Raw genomic sequence first — 20358 nt, forward strand, 5'->3', positions numbered from 1 at the left:
CTCGCGAGAACATACTCCATGTTCCCAGCAGCCCTGGTAGAGACGTCACCGGCGCCCTTCAGCGCAGGGTTGAAAGATGGCGTCTGCTACTCGTTTCATCCAGCGGCTGCGGAACTGGGCGTCCGGGGTGCGTGGGGCGGGAAGGGCTGCACTGGGGAGGGTGGGGCTGTGGGCTCCGTGCGCCCCGGACACGCTCCTGTTACTCACCCCCCTCCTGCACCGTTGGGGCAGAGGCCAGTGGTGCCGAGATTCCCCTTATAAGCCGGGACCCCGCTCTCAGCCCGGAGCCTCCAGCTCTTGACCTTTCCAGCCCAGGGCACGCCCACCTCCACCTCCAGCCCTTGGCCCGCTCTTGGCTGGGGTCCCACTCAGGCCTGGGATTTACCTAGTCCTTCTTAACTTTGGATCTTGTGGCCCCGGCGTCCAGCTTTCCTGTTCACCTCCAGGGCCCATAATCCTTGTCGCCAAATGCCCATCTCCCGCCTTCCCTTCATTTGTCCAGCCCTGGACTGACCCACGTTCGCTGGCCTTCTCTTCTGGGGTGCCCTGCGGGCTGACCTCCTTCCTCTCTTTCTCCCACAGCAAGACTTGCAGGCGAAGCTGCAGCTGCGTTACCAGGAGATCTCCAAGCGGTGAGCAAGCCCCGCTCGCTGCCCGGACTGCAATCCTGTCCTTCTATCAAAAACAAAACTCCTGTTCTTTTAGACCCCTGAAACACTGGGCCGAAATCCTGCCTCTAGCCGCCTCTAGTGGAGGCAGAGGTTTGCCTTTAATCTTGCTGGACTATGTCTGAGAGTGGTGCTCGTGGAACAACCAGATGGGGCTTGAATTATGAGTGGGAATCCTCAGTGTGATTTGCAGTCCTAAGTGTGACCCTGTTAGTGTTATCATCCCCAAGCTACACATGAAAATATTTGAGGCTCGGAGAGACTAAATCATTTGCTTAAAATCACTCAGAAGCCAGCAAGTAACAGCTGGGATTTGATCCCAGAAGTGTCTTGATTTCAAACTCATTTGAGTCCAAAAATTACTTGACTTTTACAAACCCCTGCTGTGTCCTCAGCCGTCTGGGATACCAGTGCTAACAAAAAAAATTCTCATTCCTTTCGTGGAGCTCATATCCTGGGGAGGAGGGAGAAACGTAACATAGTAGGGAAATAAACACAGCAAGTAAAAAACATTGTTCTAGAATGCTCTGAAGACAAAACAAAGTGAATAAGCTGGAGGGTGCCTACCTCAGATCAGGTAATCAGGAAAGGCCTCAGGGATTGACATTTGAGTCACCTGAAATGTCAAAGGATAGTTATTAAAACATTCCGGGCAGAGGCAGCAGTAAGTGCCAAGGCTGTGCAGCCCGACAGAGCTAGAAGTAGGAAGGAGGCTAGTGTGGCTGAAACACTCTGAGGAATGGGGAATAGCGATATATATATGAGTGACAGGCAAAGGTAAGGCAGCCATGGAGGGTTACCATGAAAAGAAGAACAATAACGTTAAAATAACCAAGTCTGTGTGAATGCCTGCATGTTGTGACTGATTCCAAATATCAAAAGTTTTAAATTGCTTTTCCATCCAGGGTAGTTGATACAGTTGAGGAAACAGTTTTGTAAAATTTTCAACTTTTTTTTTAAAGGGTAATGGCGCCCCCTAGTGATTCATTTAGGCCTTTCCGTTGGGCGCTGGTTCTTTTTATCCTTTGTGTGCTCGTTTTCTGTTGGTCCCTGGCCAACAGAGGGTCATCTCTGCACTCCAGGGGTTAAGCAGATTCTAACTTCAACACAGGATATTGCCTTTATTTATTTTATTTTAATTATTTTTAAAAATTTATTTATTTATTTTTGGCTGCGTTGAGTCTTCATTGCTGTGCGCGGGCTTTCTCTAGTTGCGGCGAGCGGGGGCTACTCTTCTTTGCAGTGTGTGGGCTTCTCATTGCGGTGGCTTCTCTTGTTGCGGAGCATGGGCTTTAGGCGCGCGGGCTTCAGTAGCTGTGGCTCACGGGCTCTAGAGCTCAGGCTCCGTAGTTGCAGCGCATGGGCTTCGTTGCTCTGTAGCATGTTGGGATCTTCCTGGACCAGGGCTCGAACCCGTGTCCCCTGCATTGGCAGGCAGATTCTTAACCACTGCGGCACCGGGAAGTCCTATTTTATTTTTTTTTAATTTTTAAAAAATATATTTCTTTATTTTTGGCTGCATTGGGTCTTCGTTGCTGTGCGCGGGCTTTCTCTAGTTGCGGCGAGCAGGGGCCACTCTTTGTTGCGGTGTGCAGGCTTCTCATTGTGATGGCTTCTCTTGTAGCAGAGCACGGGCTTTAGGCGCTCGGGCTTCAGTAGCTGTGGCACTCAGGCTCAGTGGTTATGGCACACGGGCTTAGTTGCTCCGCAGCATGTGGGATCCTCCCAGGTCAGGGCTCGAACCCGTGTCCCCTGCATGGGCAGGTGGATTCTTAACCATTGCGCTACCAGGGAAGTCCCTAATTTATTTTTTATTTATTAAAAAAATTTTTTTTGGCTGTGCCGCACAGCTTGTGGGATCTTAGTTCCCTGACCAGGATCGAACCCGGGCCATAGCAGTGAAAGCACCGAGTCCTAACCCCTGGACTGCCAGGGAATTAGGATACTGCTTTTAATATTAAGTTTTTAAACTTTGTTTTTATCTGTATTTCTTTTTTTCTCCTTGGTACAATGACTATCACTTGTTTTAAGAAAAACTTAAGTCCTGGCAAAATGGTTATCAGAAAAAAGTTGGTTAAAAACCCAGATGAGGGACTTCCCTGGTGGCGCAGTAGTTAAGAATCCTCCTGCCAATGCAGGGGACACGGGTTCAAGCCCTGCTCCGAGAAGATCCCACATGCCGCGGAGCAACTAAGCCCGTGCACCGCAACTATTGAAGCCTGCGCACCTAGAGCCCATGCTCCGCCACAAGAGAAGTCACCGCGATGAGAAGTCCGCGCCCTGCAATGAAGAGTAGCCCCTGCTCACCACAACTAGAGAAAGCCTGTACACAGCAAAGAAGACCCAACGCAGACAAATAAATAAACAAACAAACAAAAAAGATGAATGAGAACCCGATCTGTTTATGATTTTTCTATCTTTTCTACCCTCCGTCTCTGCAATGGTTTCCAGGGAAGCACATCTTTTGTTAGTGATTTTGTTTTTTGTTAGTGTCTTTTGTTAGCGAGGTTAGCGATTAGTTTTCAGGCCTCAAACTTTGTATATTGACCCCAGGGTTTAGTCAAGCGAGGACAGAGCTCTGTTCACTCCCCCTCTGGTGGCAGCGACCACGAGGTGGCAGCAGAGACCCCAGAGGACAAAATGCTCTTTGAGTAATAAGGCTTGAACCCAGTAGAGTTTTTCAGAGAGTTCCTGAGAGAACTGGAAACCCAGAGGTTCTGCAGCCTGGCCTTTGGGGACAAAACCCCTCAGAATGGGCCAAGTCTGGGGTTGTTTCCCAAGCGTTTGCTGACCACGATTACTTGGTAGGTGATGGGCAGAGCCCCAGGCCCCAGCCTCTTCATTTCCCAAGGACCTGTGGTGGAAATGAGGCCAGCTGCCAAGCTCTGGGCCATGGAGAGGTGGGAACAGGCCTCCCTCATGAAAGGGTCCTCCATACCTGCCACGTTTGGGGCAGGTCGGGGACCTGTGGTGGGGCAGACCCAGGCCTGGCCTTCCAGCACCTTCACATCCAATGCAGGGGCTCCCACCTGCTTCTGGGCATTGGACCCTCCCCAGGCATATGGTCATGGCAGTGTATCAAGGGATACCCCTGGCCTGCAGCACATCCAAGGGGCTGCTGACCCCAAGCCTCGTGACTGAGGTGATGGGCCCATGTTCTAGCATAGCCACTCAGTGAGAACGACTTGTCATTTTTGTTTCAGTGCCCATGTTCTTTCTCCTCAGAACTCAGCCTCCTCCCAAGCTCCCCGTGGGCCCCAGCCACAAACTTTCCAACAATTACTACTATACACGTGATGGCCGCCGGGAAGCCACGCCGCCCTCGATCGTCATGTCCTCACAGAAGGTGCTGGCGTCAGGGAAGCCAGCAGAGAGGTAAGGATGCCTCAACACCCCTCCTGCGACCAGCCCTCTCTCCTGCTTGTGCTTTTCAAGGTCCCAAGTCTGTTGAGCGTCAACTGTGGCAGGAAATGTACTGCCGGGGGCTTTTCATCTGAGAGCTCATGAATCCCCACCCACCCTGGGTGGGTTTCCTGCAAAAAGCAGAGGAAGCTCCAAGGGCCCTTCAAGGGCCTTGGAAGAAGCCCAGGGATTGTTGTTTTTCTAATTTTATATTCTTCTTAAAGAGAGAATTGTATAAACCTCAGGCCCCTCAAAACCCACTTTGGTCCCTGGCATCAGGCACTGTCTCTTAATTAACCAGGAACAATAATGTTATTTACTTTAGAGAGTTCTGCTGGGACAGAATCCCACAGACTGGGTGGCTTAAAAACAATAGAAAATTGTTTCTCTTGGTTCTGGAAGCTGGGAGTCCAAGTCCAAGGTTCCTGCAGATTCGGTGTCTGGCACTTTCTTTGTTTATAGATGGTATCCTTTTTTTTTGCCACACCATGCAGTATGTGGGGTCTTAGTTCCCCAACCAGGGATCGAACCCATGCCCCTTGCAGTGGAAGCGCTGAGTCCTAATACTGGACCGCCAGGGAAGTCCCCACAGATGGTATCTTTTTGCCATGTCCTCACATGTTGGGAGGGGTAAGGGCTCTCTAGGGTCTCTTATAAGGGCACTAACCCCATTCATAAGGGCTTCACCTTCATGATGTAGTCACCTCCCAAAGGCTCCACCCTGTAACATCATCACATTGGGGCGTAGGATTTCAACATATGGATTTTGTGGGGACCCATTCTGTCGATAGCAGAGTCGTTCTGAGGATTAATCCTCATAATTAAAGTCTGTAAGCTCAAGAATGGAGTCAGTGCCATATCTGCCTCCTGATAACTCCATGAGTTAGGCAGTGATGGCCCCTGCTGCAGAAGAAGAAATTGAGTCACAGAGAGACCAAGTGCCCTGCCTGGGTCACACAGCTGGCAGGTAGTAGACGCATGATTTCAAAGCAGTTTGCCCAGACCCCCAGTGCTGGTCCTTGGCCCTTCTGCCAGTGTCCTGTTCTGGGGTAGCGGGAGTGGGGTGCGAGTGGGAAGGGGTGCTGGAGGAGGAGCCCAGCTATTCATGCTGGTTCTGGGACCAGGAGCCAAGGCACGCCGACCAGGGGTTCATGCAGGGCTCGGGGCTTGTCAGCTCACCCTTTGGGGGACCCCATTGGAGGGCTCTGGGCATTCTGAAACACCCTGCACCCTGGCCTCCAGATCCATGGTGTCAGCAGATGTGTTCCTGCCGGGGCAGGGGGGTCTCCCGCAGCTTCCTCCACACTGTTCTCTGAAACCTGGGCCTAACTCAAGTCTGTTTTCATCTTCCAGCTCGGCTGTAGCAGCCACTGAGAAGAAGGCTGTGACGCCAGCTCCTCCCATAAAGAGGTGGGAGCTGTCCAGGGATCAGCCTTACCTGTGACACTGTGCCCCAGGGTGCCTGGCTAAGCCCTCAGGGCCACTGGAGTGCTTCCTCTTCCTTGGACTTTGGATTCCCTCTGGGGAGAACGTGACCTAATTTATAAAAAATATATATTGAGCTCTCCAGAATCGCTTCTGTTTTTACTTTTGAAAGGACACACAGGCTTACTTGAACTTCAGGTTGAAGTTGGTGCCGAATCTCTTAATCCCATGAACGCTCCAGGAGCAGGGGAGGATAGTGGTTTTCGAGCTCCAGGGTGACGGTGCTGTCACTGGGCACAGAGATGTCACCGTCCCTTTCACGAGGGCCTGGCTCTAACTCTGAGAGTGTCAGAGCGGGTTCCAGGACCTCTGGGTGTTTGGGGGCACTGACTGTAAAGGACAGTGCGGCGGAACAAAAACAGCTCGCTTCCTTGTCTCCCGAGAGCTCTCCTAGCCATTGCTTGTGCAGACATTCACCAGCAGGCTCCCACTGCGGCCCCTGCCTGACCTTGACCACCCTGCCGCTCAGCAGGGACGGCAGAGGACAGTGAGGTGGCTCACAGGGAAGGCTCACCTAGGCCAGTGGGGAAAGGCCTCCCTGAGCCAGAAACGTTTCTGTGTGGGCCTGGGGGACGCGAGGCGGAGTCAGCCCAGGAAAGGAAGGGGCTTCTTTCTGTGGAGGAATAAGCAGGGAGTGAAAGCTGAAAAGGAAATGGCCTTGATTCGGTTGTAGGAGCGAAGGGGAGCCATGCGGTGACCTCAGTTGGGGGAGTGTTGTGGCTGCCCTGTGGAAGAACCCCAAAGCCCATCAGTAGGTGAACATCAGCTGTATGCCAGGAGAGTGTCGAGGCTGGCCCACCTTTGGAAGCTTGGAGCAAGGCAGGAAAAGGGTCACAGTCCCAGGAGGAGGTATAAGTGCCCCAAGAGTGGGTGGTACAAATGCTAAATGCTTATGAGAAGAAAAGGCTGGGAAGGCTTCCTGGAGGAGGTGGGATTCTGGTTGGAACAAAGGATGAATTAGCTACAGAAAGATCAGGAGAGCTGGGCAGGGTGTGCAGAGGCCACAAGGAGGGTAACGCTGGGGCTTTTAAAGACCCCAGGCAAGATGTGCCATTGAAAGTTTCTGAACAAAGTTTTATGACCCAGCCCCCTTCTGCCAAGTGAGGTAGCAGTGAAAAGATGGTTGTCACTGAGGATGCGGGCCCTCACTAGACACCAAATCTGCTGGCACCACGGTCTTCGACTTCCCAGTTTCCAGAACCGTGAGAAAATAAATTGTCGTTTACCGTATAAGCCAAAAAAAAGAAAAAAGGATTTATGACCCAGACTTGAAGTTTGGCGAGGGACTGCAGTAAGAAAGAGGTCTGACACCTCTTGAGCACTTCCTCTGTGCCAGGTACCGTTCTAAATGCGTTATATCTGTGATCTTGGTTCCTTCCCGGAGCAAGCCTGTGGTTATAGCTGTTGTCAAACCCTTTTACCCTCAACAGAAGAACAGGCGTGAAGAGACAAAGAACTCTCAGGCTCACTGAGAGATGGCCCTGAACCTAGCCGCTGATGAGTCTGCACTCAGCCGCTACATATTGTCAGCTGGGTGAATCCACAATTTCTTCAGTTTTTCTCCCTGGACCCCAGGTGCCAACCTCACCAAGAAGCCAAGCCTCACAGGTGGTGTGGGACGCTCCCCTCCCCTCCCTTCCCCTGCCGCAGGCAGTCCTATTTGCTGCCCTTTCCAACTGCCTCTGCACCAGTGCACCTTTGCCTCTTACCCCATGTCTCCTGGGAATTGGAGATTATGAAAAAATTTATATATATGTATATATATACATACGCTCCAAAGGCAGCTATAATCTCTAACACTTTTGAATAAGGATGCCATCAACCTGCAAATAGAGGCCTTTCTGTGCTTTTGTGTTGCTTCACGGGAAATTTGCACAGCTGTTACAACGCTGAGGACAGTGACTTGTCTGGGGGGCCTGCTGGCAGTAGCGCTGCTTCTCCTAGGGGCAGAGCTGTAGATAAAACACAGCAGCCAATTGGATAGAAAACCTGCAGAAGGTTTGTATTTTATGTGCCTACTGGGTGAGCGTGAGAAGAGAAAGCCCAGGCTGTCTTGTTCCCAGAGTAAAATATAAGACCCGCCTCCCTTTGAGGAGCCTATGCGGGTTAATGAGGTAGTGAGCATCGGTGAGAACATCCAGGTGCAAGGGATAGAGGACCCAGGATGAAAACCAAGAACCAACATTTCCTTCATTTATTTACCAAATATTTAAGAGCCTGCTATGTGTCAGGCTCAGTTCCAGGCACTGGGGATACAATGAGCAACACAGCGTTCCCGTCCTCCTGGGCCTGACGTTCTGGTGGGGAATCAGACTATAAACCAAAGTAAATAAGTCGGGCGCTCGAGAGAAGCAGGAGGAGGGTGTGCCTGGGCGAAGTGGCTGCCATATTAGGATAATTAGGCCGGAGTATTTGGTGCATGTGGAATGTTAAATATTGTAAGTTGACAAGACTTGTCGGTACTAGTTCGTTTCCACCTCCAGAAGTTTCTAATTTCAAATAGGACCAATACCTTTCGATATACCTTGTCACAGGGAACAGTGGGAAAGAGCCTCAAATAGTGGGTCCCCTCGCATTCGGACATTTACGGTACCCATAACGCGTGGCCGCCTCGGGACCCGCCTGGGGCGTGGGCCCCGCCCCCCGGATCTTTGCGCACGCGCGTACGTGGATCAGAGCGAGGCAGGGACTGGTCTTGGCCGGAGCCGGCGTCAGGCAGGGGTGGCGCGATGAGCGGTTGGATGGCGGGGGGCCGAGCGCAGCGGGCTGCGGCCCTCGGCCTAGCGCTGCGGGTACTGCTCAGCTTCGGGCTGGGCCTGGAGGCCGCCCCGACCTCGATCCCGGCATGGTCCTTGACCCAGGCCCCAGGTGAGTGTGCTCCGTACAGCCCTGGCGCCCTCCAAGCCTGCAGCTTAGCTCCGCCCCTGCCCGCCAGCAGCGCCTTACCGTTGGCTGCGCCGCACGTCTGTCCCGGTCACTCCCCCGTGCACGTGGCTCTAGGGGACCCAGGCCCTTGAATGAGCCTTCCCCAGTGAGGGACCCTCCGCCTGGGTTGCTCTGCCAGCCTTTAACTACCCTGCTTCGGCCCTGCTTACACTCGCTTTGCTTTGTCAAGCCCCGGGGTCACCTCTAAGCGACCCTTCACTCCAGCGTGGGCAGGAAAGTTCTTTACAGGCTCTGCTTCTCCGACTTCCAACCTTACGGAGCTGGTCTCCTGGCGCCTTCAGCAGCTGCGGCTTCCATACCCTGGCGCCTAGGGCCATGTGGCTGAGTTTGCTCGGCGACCGTTTCCCGCCCTCCCAATCTCTGCACCTTCCTTCTCCGGCCTTAGAGAAAAAAAGGTCTTCCCTGTGACCCCAGGCCCTTGGACACGTTTGCCTTGGCCTAAATGATGTTGGTGGCCCTCTCAGAGGTACCCAGAGGCAGCTGGGCAGGTTAGAGTGACCTCTTTGTGCTCACAGGTGCCCCTGACTTTCAGCTGTGACTCAGGTTCCCACACCGTCTTATCTGGTTCCCCATCTCACCCCAAAGCCCCTGCCTTTTCAGGCTAAATGGTCCTGGTTCCTACAAGGATCAGGACTCACGTTAACCAAGTACCACACTCTACACGCAAGCAGTCTCTTCTCTTTAGCACACTGTGGTAGGGACTCCTAGCGTGCCCCTTTTACAGGTGGAGAAACTGAGGCTGGGAGGTGCAACCACTGGTTGCTCCAAACCAAAGCCCTGTGAAGCCAGGTCCACTCTGTTCTGCTGCCCACCCACTTTACAGAAGGACACATGCTCCAGCAGGCCGGGGAAGGAGGTCAGAGGTTGCTAGGGAGAGTGGCAAGTCCTGGGGAGGAAGCTTTAGGTTGCCAGATCTCCATGGGCAGGGAAGGAAGTCAGCTGCAGTTGGCTCCACAGAGCTTAGGGACTGTGTGGCCCACAGGCACAGTTGGGCCTGGAGGCCGGCCTGCGGAGGGGCTGGCTGTGGGGAGTGGGGGCTTGGAGGCACAGGCCCTCGTGAGTAAAGGTGGAAGGGACAAGAGGACCAGGATTGTATGGAGGGGGACTAGGCTGGGGCCAAGCCAGGTATCTGCCACCCTCCCTGCTGCACCCAGGAGGAAACCATAAAGCCCACTCCCTTCCTCTGTCCCTTGGACTCCCGCCTGATGGCCCCGCTTCCAGGCCCTTCTGTGTTCATCCTGCTCTGGGTCCAGGAAGGCTCACATCTCAGCTGGACTCAGCCCGGACCATTGTGTGACCTGTGTCCACTTATCACTAGGCGCTGCCCCGGGTTTACAGTCAAAAGGTCACTGCCCTGACCACCACTAAGTGTCCAGTCTACGCGGGTGCCAGTTCAAGGGCCATTGTTCTAAGTGGGAGGCTGAGCTTCAGGGGTCTCTGAGAGGGGCCTGAGGCCCATCCCAGGAAATAAGCTGAGACTGTGAAGTCTGAGGAGGAAATCACGAGGTGCAGAGAGGAGGGAGGAGAGGGCAAACTGGGCCAGGGAACAGCATGGGCAAAAGCCCTGAGGGGGAAAACGAGGCCAGGCCTCTTGCAGAAGCATCAAGGTGGCCGCGTCAGAGGGAGCTTGATGAAGAGGGGGAAAGTGGGAGGTCCAGGGAGGGTTCAGGGCTGCTCAGGACTTGCGGGCCACATGGAGGTTGTAGAATTTGGTTGTGAGAGGGTCATGGGACCAAGGGCTGGGTTTCTGGGTTTTTTTGAATTTTATTTTATTTTTTTATACAGCAGGTTCTTATTAGTTATCTTTTATACATATTAGTGTATATATGTCAATCCCAATTCGTCCCACCACCACCACCCTGCCACTTTCCCCCCTTGGTGTCCATACGTTTATTCTCTACATCTGTGTCTCTATTTCTGACCAAGGGCTGTTTTTGAGCAAAGGGGGGCAAGGGTGGGTGACCAAATGGTGTGGTGCTGAGAGGTCTCTGGTGTCTGAGTGGAGATGGGGGTGGGGAATCTGGAGGGGTGGTGGCACATTCAGGATGGGGAAAGTGGTCAGATCTGGGAGGAGTTTAGTGGGTGAGTCGACAAGCCACAGTGACTAAGCAGGTCCTCTACCCAAGGCCTCAGTTTCCCCTTTGCTGAGCAGCTGGGACATAATGGGCCCTGCTGACCCTGACAGGTGGGCCTGAGCCAGGCCAGCTTCAGAGATGGCTCCTCCCCCAGTCTGTTTAACCACGGAACTTGGAGAGACTCCTGGGGAGACCATCTGGCCATTTGGAGCCGGGTAAAGACCCCGGGATCAGTGAGACCTGGGTTCGAACCCCGACTCTGCCACTAGCTTGTAGCCTCAGGCCTTACCTCTCCTAAGTGTCTTGTGTAGAATGGGCATGGGAGTAGAATCTGCCCAGTAGGGCTCTTGGTGAGGCTGTGAACTGCTCAGCTCCAAGGCCCACACATAGTGCATCCTTAGCAAAGGGTGACCACCAATGTAGTTCCTGGGACCTGGCCTGTCTCCTGGTGGTCGCAGCCTGTGACACTGTGCTTCCAAAGGAGGGTCCAGACCTCCCAGGCCTCACTTGTGTGCATCTCTCAGGCCCCAGCGCAGCCTCGTGCCCGCCCACCAACTTCCAGTGCAGGAGTGATGGCCTATGCGTGCCCCTCACCTGGCGCTGCGACGTTGACAAGGACTGCCTTGATGGCAGTGACGAGGAGGAGTGCAGTGAGTGTCCATGCCCTGGGGGCGGGGCTTGCAAGGGGTGGGGCCACAGGGAGGAGGTGCTTGTGGAAGGGATGTGGCTTTCATACAGGGCACTCTGGGGTGGGCGGGGCCTGAAAAGAAGGAGGTCTGGGGAGAGGTGGGTTTGCAGCGGGGCGGAGTTAGTGGGGTCGGGAGGGAGGGCTTGCGGGGAGGCGAGTCCTTGGAAGGTGGAGCTAACAGAAGCAGGGGGAGGAGCCTTTGGGATGGGCGAAACATATAGGGTCGATTGTTCTCGGAAGGCGGGGCTTGCAGGAGGTTGGGCTGTGGGGAGTACCTGGGCCCTCTTGGCTGGGTGTTTGAGACCTGACTCACCTTGTACCCCAGGTACTGAGCCGTGTGCCCAGGATGGGCAGTGCAAGCCACCCACTGGCAGCCCCTGCTCTTGTGACAGCATCGATGACTGCCCTGATGGCATCAACAAGAATGTTCTCAACTGCGGGCACCAGCCCTGCCCGGAGGGAGAGCTGCGCTGCCCGCTGGGCGGTTCCTGTATCCCACGCACGTGGCTCTGCGATGGCCACCCGGACTGTTCCGACTCCAGCGATGAGCTTGGCTGTGGTGTGTGCCTGTGGGGGCGGGGAGGGTGGGTTGGTAGACAGGGACGCCTGACACCTTCCAGTGTATGACAAGGCTGGGAGCGTGGACACGTGTGTCTGCCTGTGCCCGTATTCCCATGGCGGCTGCACGAGGGCACTCGGGCAGCAGGGCTCACCAACCTCACTGAATTTGGGATGGAGGGTGAGCCCTAAGGTCCCCCCTGGGCACCAGAAACATCTGTTCATCCCCCATGCCCCAGGTGCCCGCTCCCCAGCTACTGAATGCCTGGACTTATTGCAGGAACCAAGACCCTCCAAGAAGGGAGTGCCACGTCCGTGGGGACCCCTGTGACCCTGGAGAGTGTCACTTATCTCAGGAATGCCACAGTCACCTCTGTCGGGGACCGGGACTCAGTTCAGTCTGGAAACCGAAGTGCCTATGGGATCATTGCAGCTGCTGGTAAGATAAACAGGTCCTCCCACCCCTGGGGCTTGGAGCAGCTGCTCCTGGGAGCCGGCAGGCTGCAGAACCCCCTTTCCAGTGTGTTAGGAGCTTGGTGGGTGTGAGCCTCCTGCCACCCCCTCCCCTCACCCACTCCTGTCTTTCTGTCCCCCACAGTGGTGCTAAGTGTAGGTCTGGCCGCCGCCATCCTCTTCATGTGGTCACGACTCTGTGCCCAGGGACGCCTGTCCCCGCTGGGGCTGCTGGTGTCTGTGAAGGGGTCTCTGCAGTCGGAGAGGACGGCCTCAGTTCTCTGAGGATGATTTCTTGCTGCCACGTCACACGGTCCCGAGTATGGCAGGTATGGGGACCTGCGCGTGGCTGTTGGCACACCAGCCCCCAGACCTGGGTTCTTCTGGCCACGTGGCGCCAAGTACCTGAGCTCCTGCAGATGTGATCGTGGAGGCTGGGAGTGTCCAGACCCTCCCCTGGACTCGAGGAGCCTGGATGGGGAACGTGCCACAGCCAGAACCGTGGGGCTGGCCCTAGGTCGTTCCCGGGGTGGCCCCCCTGCTCAGATATCCGGGGAACGTGCCACAGCCAGAACCGTGGGGCTGGCCCTAGGTCATTCCCGGGCTGGCCCCTCTGCTCAGATACTACTGTTGCCCCCTCCTGAGGGTGGTGATTAAAGTTACTTCACGTCTTCTGCCTGCCTCTGGGCCTCTGTCTCCCTCTGCCTGGGCAGCCTGGGGGCTCTGCTGCAGCCCCTCCTCTGGAGCACTCAAGCCCAGAGAGGGTGGGAGTTGGGGACCCTGCCTCTGGCTTCCTGGAATCCAGAGCAGGGGACAGTGGGGCTGGGGGCAGCAGGACAGTTTGCATCCCCCAAATGGAGCAGACCTTGGGCAGTGCCTCCCAGAGTCCTGGGCTGGGGGACCTCCATCCATTATGGCTTCTTCTCTTTGAGATGGAAGCTGGGTGTCCCCAGGTTGGTCTCCACCCTGTTTCCAAATGTAGGTCTTCTTATTATGCAGCTATGCCAAGGCCAACAGATCAGCAGATGACTGCCACTGAAAAGACACTTTGTTACTCACCGATCCCAAGAGGAAGGGCATAACAGGCCATGTGGAGCCACACGGGGAAGCACCAGGGTCCATCCGGAGGCAGAGCGAGAGGGAACAACATGGACAGGAGCTTTTATTGTGGTTTCCACTGGGAGGAATGGGTGAGGCAGGGTAAACAGGCTTGGAACTGGCTAGACTGAGTAATTTCCATGGGCTCTGGGGTGTCGGCACTGAGTATCGTGTACATCTCAGCCTATCAACGGCAAGGCTTTCAGAGAGCAGCATCTGAGGACACCTGGGCCCCTACTACTTACAGCAAGGCCCTCACAGACGTTACCCCAGCTAGAGCCAGCATTGTGGCTAGGCCGGCCCTCGTGGTTCTTATCATGATCACAGGACGTACTTCAGGAAAAACCATCAGGGAACTTGGCAGAACAAGATTTCGTTACTCACAGGTTCTGGAGGGTACACAGCAGGCACCCCCTCTGAGGGCCACGGAGCAAGATCATGGGGAGAGAGAGAGGGAGGGAACGCAGACCTGAGTCTCTGCCTTTATTAGGGTCCGGGGGTCGGAGTCTCGGATTCACTCTTTATTGAATATAAAGCATAAGAGCTGGAATTAGGGTGCCATAAGGGAAAGCGGGGTCGTTCAAGGCGTCACTTGTCAAGGTTGCCTAGGGTTTCTGAAAAGGGGACCTTCCTAGGTTGGGGTAGCTAATAACCAGGTAGGTTGTGGTGCTAGTAGCTGTGTCATGCAGCTATCTGTGTGTTTGTTCATGGTGGGTGTTGGCAATCAAAAGCTTAACGTCAGGGACTTCCCTGGCAGTCCAGTGGTTAGGACTCCACGCTTCCCTTGCAGGGGCACGGGTTCAATCCCTGGTCGGGGAACTAAGATCCTGCTTAATGTCAGGCACTCACACTACAGTGGCCCTGGGGTGAACAGGGAAGGGGCACAGTGGCTCTGGATTGCCTGGTATGCATAGGAGAGGTACACTCACTGGTTACTTGTTTGTCATCTCCAGGAACTCGCTAACCCCTCGAGGGACAGCCCCTTCCTGGTCAGTGAGGCCTCAGCTGACAGGGTGTCAAGAATACAGAAACTGGGAATTCCCTGGCGGTCCAGTGGTTAGGACTCCGCGCTTTCACTGCCGAGGGCCTGGGTTCAATCCCTCGTTGGGGAACTAAGATCCTGCGAGCCGTGTGGCGCGGCCACAGAAAAAGAATACAGAAAGTGTAGTTAATACACCCCGTAACTGCTGGGTGATGAGGACATGGCTCTTCTTTGACCTTCATTTTCTTCATCTCCGAATGCGGTGGCCGGGGCCCTGGTAGCCCAGGGGAGCACTCAGGGTCCCATACAGGGTCTCGCGGCTTTGACATCCAGCAAGCAGGGAGCTGGTCCCTGATGACAACATGCTGGGAGAAGGTAGATCTTCCTGGGGGTGGGAAGGGTGGGAAAGTTCAGCATTGGGGCTCCGCCCCCCACGGGAGGTTTGTTTGTTTGTTTGTTTTGGTCCATGCAGCATGTCTCGTGGGATCTGGAATTCCCAATGGGCTTTGGAGTCTGGGCCTCAGGAAGCCTGTGAGGGGCCCGAGTTCTCTGTCGGGCAGCCGTGGGGGCTTGGGAGGTGGGCTGCAGCCAGGATTGGGGGACTTTGACTGACGGTGGACCAGAGGGCGCCCAGCTGCCTGGGGTACAAGGCCTTCCCCCGGCGCCTGCTGGATACCTCCCAGCCCCTGAGCTGGGCCGAGGTTTCCTGCTGCAGAACTGGAACCCTGGTGGGCTTCTTCTAGTTGGCAGGAGGGAGTTATGCCAGAGAGTAGCATTTTCTTTTTTTTAGATTTTTTTCCCCCTTCGTTTTTGTTCAGGTGTGGACAGCTGCAGTGGGCCAACAGGGCATGTTAGGGGGGTGAGGCCGGTGTCAGACGCCACCTGAGCTGAGGTCTAGGGTCTGGATCTTCCCGGGTGTCAGCTGGATTCTCAGTGATCGGTGGTACAAACCACCCTGCGCTGACGGGCTCCACACAACCACCGGCATATTCCCTTTTGTGGTTCCACGTTGACTGGCCTGGCTGGCGGCTCTTTGTTTCCCCGTGAATGGTGGCTGCTGGCATCTGGGGGCTGGACTGGCTGGATGTTACCATGTCATTGGACGGTGCCAATGTCGTGTCTGGCGCATGGGTGGATGGGGACGCCTCTCCCTCTCTACGTGGCCTCTCTGGATGGCCCTTCCACGTGGGCACCCAAGCAGGACGGCCGCATCCCTTTTCTGGTGACTCGGGTTTCCCCAAAGCGCAGAGCCAAAACCCTTCTAATGCTTCGAATGCTCAGGTCCAGAACTGGGCCAGCATCGCTCCTGCTGCTTTCAGCAGGGTCTCAGGTCAGCCCAGGTGTGTGCTGGGGGCACAGGTGGGGGCCACACAGGGGCACGAACACCAGGGAGGCCTAGTTCATTGGGGCCACCACGGGGGCAGAGGGCACGAGCTGGGAATGGGCAGGCTGGAGTGGGCGACTCCTGTCCACTGGAGCCAGCTGACTGGCTGTGGGCAGGTGGCTTTGCTGTCTCAGGGCCAGCTTTGTCACCTGCACATTGGGGCAGCCACAGGTGCAAACGCCCTTCATGCATGAGCAGGCCGGGTTTCAGCTGCCTTTGTTCTCTCAAGCAGGGTCACCCTGTGCTGCCAGCTGCCCACCCCATCCTATAGGCAGCAAGCCCAGTGACTGGCTTCCAAGAAACTCCAGAGAGGGTCAAGGTTGAAAAGGGAGGGATGTTTGGGGAGCCCACAAGGAGGGGGACATGGTCAAGTGGGCACGGGTCCCAGTACCTGGGGAAATTCTGATGGGCCTGAGAAGGGAGGGGATGGAGTGGCGGGGATGTGTGTGGGCTGCAGTGGTGAAGATGGGGAGGGGGGGTCCAGGGTGTGTGTGTGTGCGTGTGTGTATCTTTATCCAGCTCTCACCATTTCTCTTTTTTTTTTTAATTGGAAAACTCACATAACATGAAATTAACCATTAACTGTTTTAAAGCCTACAATGTGTTTAGTACACTTGCAGTGTTGTGTAACCCTCACCTCTGTCTAGTGGCAAGACATTTTTATCCCCCCCGAAAGGAAACCCCTTCCCCGTTAGCGGTCACTCCTCTCCCCCACCCCCATCCCGGCAACCACAAAAACCACAGATCCACATTCTGTCTCTCTGGACTTCTGGACATTTTGTATAAATGGAATCGTACCATAGGTGGCCTTTGGTGTCTGGCTTCTCTCACTGAGCATCATGTTTGCCAGGTTCTTCCCCCAAAAGTCTCCTTGTGTCCCTTTTTTTGCCGCTCCCACCCCTACCACCACATTACCCAGGCAACCACCAACTGGCTCTGACACTGTAGATTAGCTGCATTTCTAGAATCATGGAGTATGTACCTTTTTTTTTTTTTTTTTTTTGGTCTGGCAGTTTTTACCTGACACAATTATTTTACAATAATTTGCATGTAGGAAAAGTGATTTGCATGTAGGAAAAGTGATTTGCATGTAGGAAAAGTGAGCTCGCTTTTATGGCGGAGCTGTACTCCACTGTACGGCTGTTCCACATCCATTTACCTAATTCCTCTGTTGATGGCTATCTAGGTGGTTTCCAGTTTTTTATGATTGCAAATAAAGCTGCTGAGAACACTTCTGTGTAAGCGCGTTCATCTGCTTTTAGTTCTTTCGGGTAAACTACCCAGGAGTGCAGTGGTTGCATCATATGGTAGGTGTATATTTAAATTCTAAAGAAATCGCCAACGTGTTTTCCGAAGTGGATGTGCCCTTACTTTCCTTCCCCCGCCCCCAGCAATGTCTATATTTTCATCTCCTTGCAGCCTTGGCATGACCCGATGTGGGCAGTCTTTTTGATTTTAGCCATTCTCACAGGTGTGCGACGGTATTACGCTGTACTTTATTATTATTATTGAAGTGAAATTCACATAACAGAAATGTAATCTTTTTTTTTAAACATCTTTATTGGAGGATAATTGCTTTACAAGGGTGTGTTAGTTCCTGCTGTATAACAAAGTGAGTCAGTTATACGTATACGTATATCCCCATATCGCCTCCCTCGTGCGTCTCCCTCCCACCCTCCCTATCCCACCCCTCTAGGTGGTCACAAAGCACCGAGCTGATCTCCCTGTGCCATGCGGCTGCTTCCCACTAGCTATCTGGTAGTGTTTATCTGGCCATGCCACCCTCTCGCTTCGTCCCGGAAACGTAATCATTTTATTTATTTAATTTATTTATTTTCTTGGCCACACTGGGCGGCATGTGGGATCTTAGTTCCCCAACCAGTGATTGAACCCGTGCCCCCTGCAGTGGAAGGGCAGAGTCCTAACCGCTAGACCGCCAGGGCATTTCCCGAAATGTAATCATTTTAAAGTGACCAATCCAGCAGCATTCAGCACATTCATAACATAGTACATCACCTGCAGCTAGTCGTACACGAATCTTTTCCTGAGCTCCTTGGCACCTGGTAAAAGATCTAGTTGGGACTTTGGGATCGCATCGCATTTGAAGGTTAATTTTTGCAGGAGGACAAACATTCATTGAGCACCTACCGGGTGCCAGGCATTGTTATAGGTACCTGGAGACTTGGCCTTGAACAGAGCAAAACCCCATCCCCCATGATGTGGAGGTTGGGGGGAGGGGACAGAGGATCAGCCAACAAACCAGTACATCATGGTTCTGTTCTGGGGACTAAATGCCAGAGTAGGAGGGATGGACATTCCAGGTTGGGGGAAAGAAGGGTCACTATTTTTATATTAGATGGTCAAGAGAGGCCTCTTGAATATGGAGCCCCTTGAGTAGAGACCTGAAGGGAGGTAAGAGGATGGGTGAGTCGTGCAGGTGTATAGGTGAAGAACATTCTCGGAAGTGGGAACAACCTGTGCAAAGGCCCTGAGACAGCAACACGTTCCAGAAACAGTAGGTCTGCAGGGAGTGAGGGTGGTGGTGGTCATAAGATTTGATGGCAGAGAATGCGGGGTGGGGGGTGGGAGGCACAGAGGGTATGTAGTGAGATGGGGAGCCTTTGGGAGGTTTTGAGCAGAGGTGACCATTCTCTGATTTAGTTTTTTTTTTTTTTAATTGAAGTACAGTTGATTTATAATTGATTTAGATTTTAAAGGGTGTTTTGGCAATAAGATGATCCCTCTGTTTTTATTTTTTTAAATTGAAGTATGGTTGATTTAGTGTTTCAGGTGTACAGCAAAGTGATTTAGTAATATATATATATTCTTCAGATTCTTTTTAAAAATAAATTTATTTATTTATTTATTTTGGGCTGCGTTGGGTCTTCGTTGCCTAGTTGCAGCAAGCAGGGGCTACTCTTTGTTGCAGTGCGCAGGCTTCTCATTGCAGTGGCTTGAGGAGCATGGGCTCTAGCCGCATGGACTTCAGTAGTTGTGGCATGCAGGCCCGGTAGTTGTGGCTCTTGGGCTCTAGAGCACAGGCTCAGTAGTTGTGGCACACAGGCTTAGTTGCTCTGCGGCATGTGGGATCTTCCCGGACCAGGGATCGAACCTGTGTCCCCTGCATTGACAGACGGATTCTTAACTACTGCACCAGCAGGGAAGTCCCCAGATTCTTTTCCATTATAGGTTAGTACGAGATATTGAATACAGTTCCCTGTGCTCTACAGTAGGTCCTTGTTGTTTAAGAAGATCCCTCCTGGGAGTTCCCTGGTGGCCTAGTGGTTAGGATTTCAGGCTTTCACTGCTGGGCCCGAGTTCAATCTTGAAGCCTTCTGGCTTAAGTTAGACTATGCATTTTGTTTTTGATTTTTACCAAATTGGTTTAGTAACAACAATTTGTAGGTCCAGTTTGTTCTGAAACAACACTTACGTTAATTCGTATTATTATTGATTCATTCTCCTTCAAAAAAAAAAAAAAAAAACTACGGTAAAAAAGGATCTTTCTGATACTTTCTTCTACTGTCTTGTCACAGTCTGAAGTTTCTACTTTTATGCAGTTCTTTGGGTTAGATTATGAAAGGTTCTTCGTTTATTCAGGAGATAGTTGTTGTACATAGATGTCCATAGTGGTCCAATCCTAACAGCCGAAAGGTGGAACCAACCCATATGTCCCTCAGTGGATGATGAATAAACACAATGTGGTAGGACCATAATGTGAGCTGTAATTCATCCACAAAAGGAATAAAGTTCTGACACAGGCTGCACCTTGGACGCATCTTGAAAACATTATGCTAAGTCAAAGAAACTAGGAGCAACACGTTACATAGTGTATGATTCCATTTATATGAAATATCGAGAATAGGTAAGTTCAGAGAAACATAAAGGAGATTAGTGGTTGCATAGGGCTGGGGGATAGGCGGGGAAAGGGGGTGATGGCTAAAAGGATATGGGGTTTCCTTTTGTGGTCATGAAAATGCTCTCAGATTGACTCTGATGATGGCTTCACATTATCTGGGAGTATACTAAAAAGCATTGAATTGTACATTTTAAGTGGGTGAATTTTATGATATGTGCGTACATTTTTATGGGTGCTGAATTTTGTCCCCTCCAGATTTATGTGTCAAAGCCCTAACCATCGATACCTCAAAAAGTGACTGTAGTAGGAGACAGGACCTTTAGAGAGGTGACTAAATGGAGACGAAGCCATTCAGGTGGGCCCTGATCCAATCTGACTGGTGTCCTTATAAGCAGGGGACATTTGCGCACTCTGACACCAGGGATGCAGGCCCAGAGGCCAGACCATATGAGGACTCAGGGCAAGCCAAGGAGAGAGGCCTCAGAAGAAACCAGCCCTGCGGACACCTTGATCTTGGGCTTCCAGGCTGCAGAACTGTGAGGAAAAAGAAGTTTCTGTTGTTTAAGCCCCCGCCCGCCCGCCCGTCCCACCCCATTCTGTATTATTTTGGTAGGGCAACCCTAACTGAATGAAACGTGTATTATATCTCACGTTTAAAAAGACATTTGTTTGGGGCTTCCTTGGTGGCGCAATGGTTGGGAGGCCGCCTGCCGATGCAGGGGACACGGGTTTGTGACCCGGTCCGGGAAGATCCCACATG

The 20358-nt window shown here is 53.1% G+C and overlaps 2 protein-coding genes across 2 annotated transcripts; both read left to right on the forward strand.

The window, feature by feature from the left end:
• The first annotated feature begins 4 nt into the window (after positions 1-4).
• Positions 5-5658, forward strand: NDUFA7 (NADH:ubiquinone oxidoreductase subunit A7). The gene is made up of 4 exons (XM_030879559.3): positions 5-127; positions 583-632; positions 3894-4043; positions 5424-5658. The coding sequence occupies exons 1-4, from the start codon at positions 77-79 to the stop codon at positions 5512-5514; spliced, it is 342 nt and encodes a 113-aa protein (XP_030735419.1). The 5' UTR covers positions 5-76; the 3' UTR covers positions 5515-5658.
• Positions 5659-6091: 433 nt separating this feature from the next.
• CD320 (CD320 molecule) lies at positions 6092-12709 on the forward strand. The gene is made up of 5 exons (XM_030879558.3): positions 6092-8423; positions 11101-11226; positions 11590-11823; positions 12103-12261; positions 12421-12709. Exons 1-5 carry the CDS (start codon positions 8285-8287, stop codon positions 12558-12560), a joined length of 798 nt encoding a protein of 265 aa, XP_030735418.1. The 5' UTR covers positions 6092-8284; the 3' UTR covers positions 12561-12709.
• The last annotated feature ends 7649 nt before the right edge of the window (positions 12710-20358 follow it).

Source organism: Globicephala melas, chromosome 3 (genome assembly GCF_963455315.2).
Source record: "Globicephala melas chromosome 3, mGloMel1.2, whole genome shotgun sequence".
Taxonomy (NCBI): Eukaryota; Metazoa; Chordata; class Mammalia; order Artiodactyla; family Delphinidae; genus Globicephala; species Globicephala melas.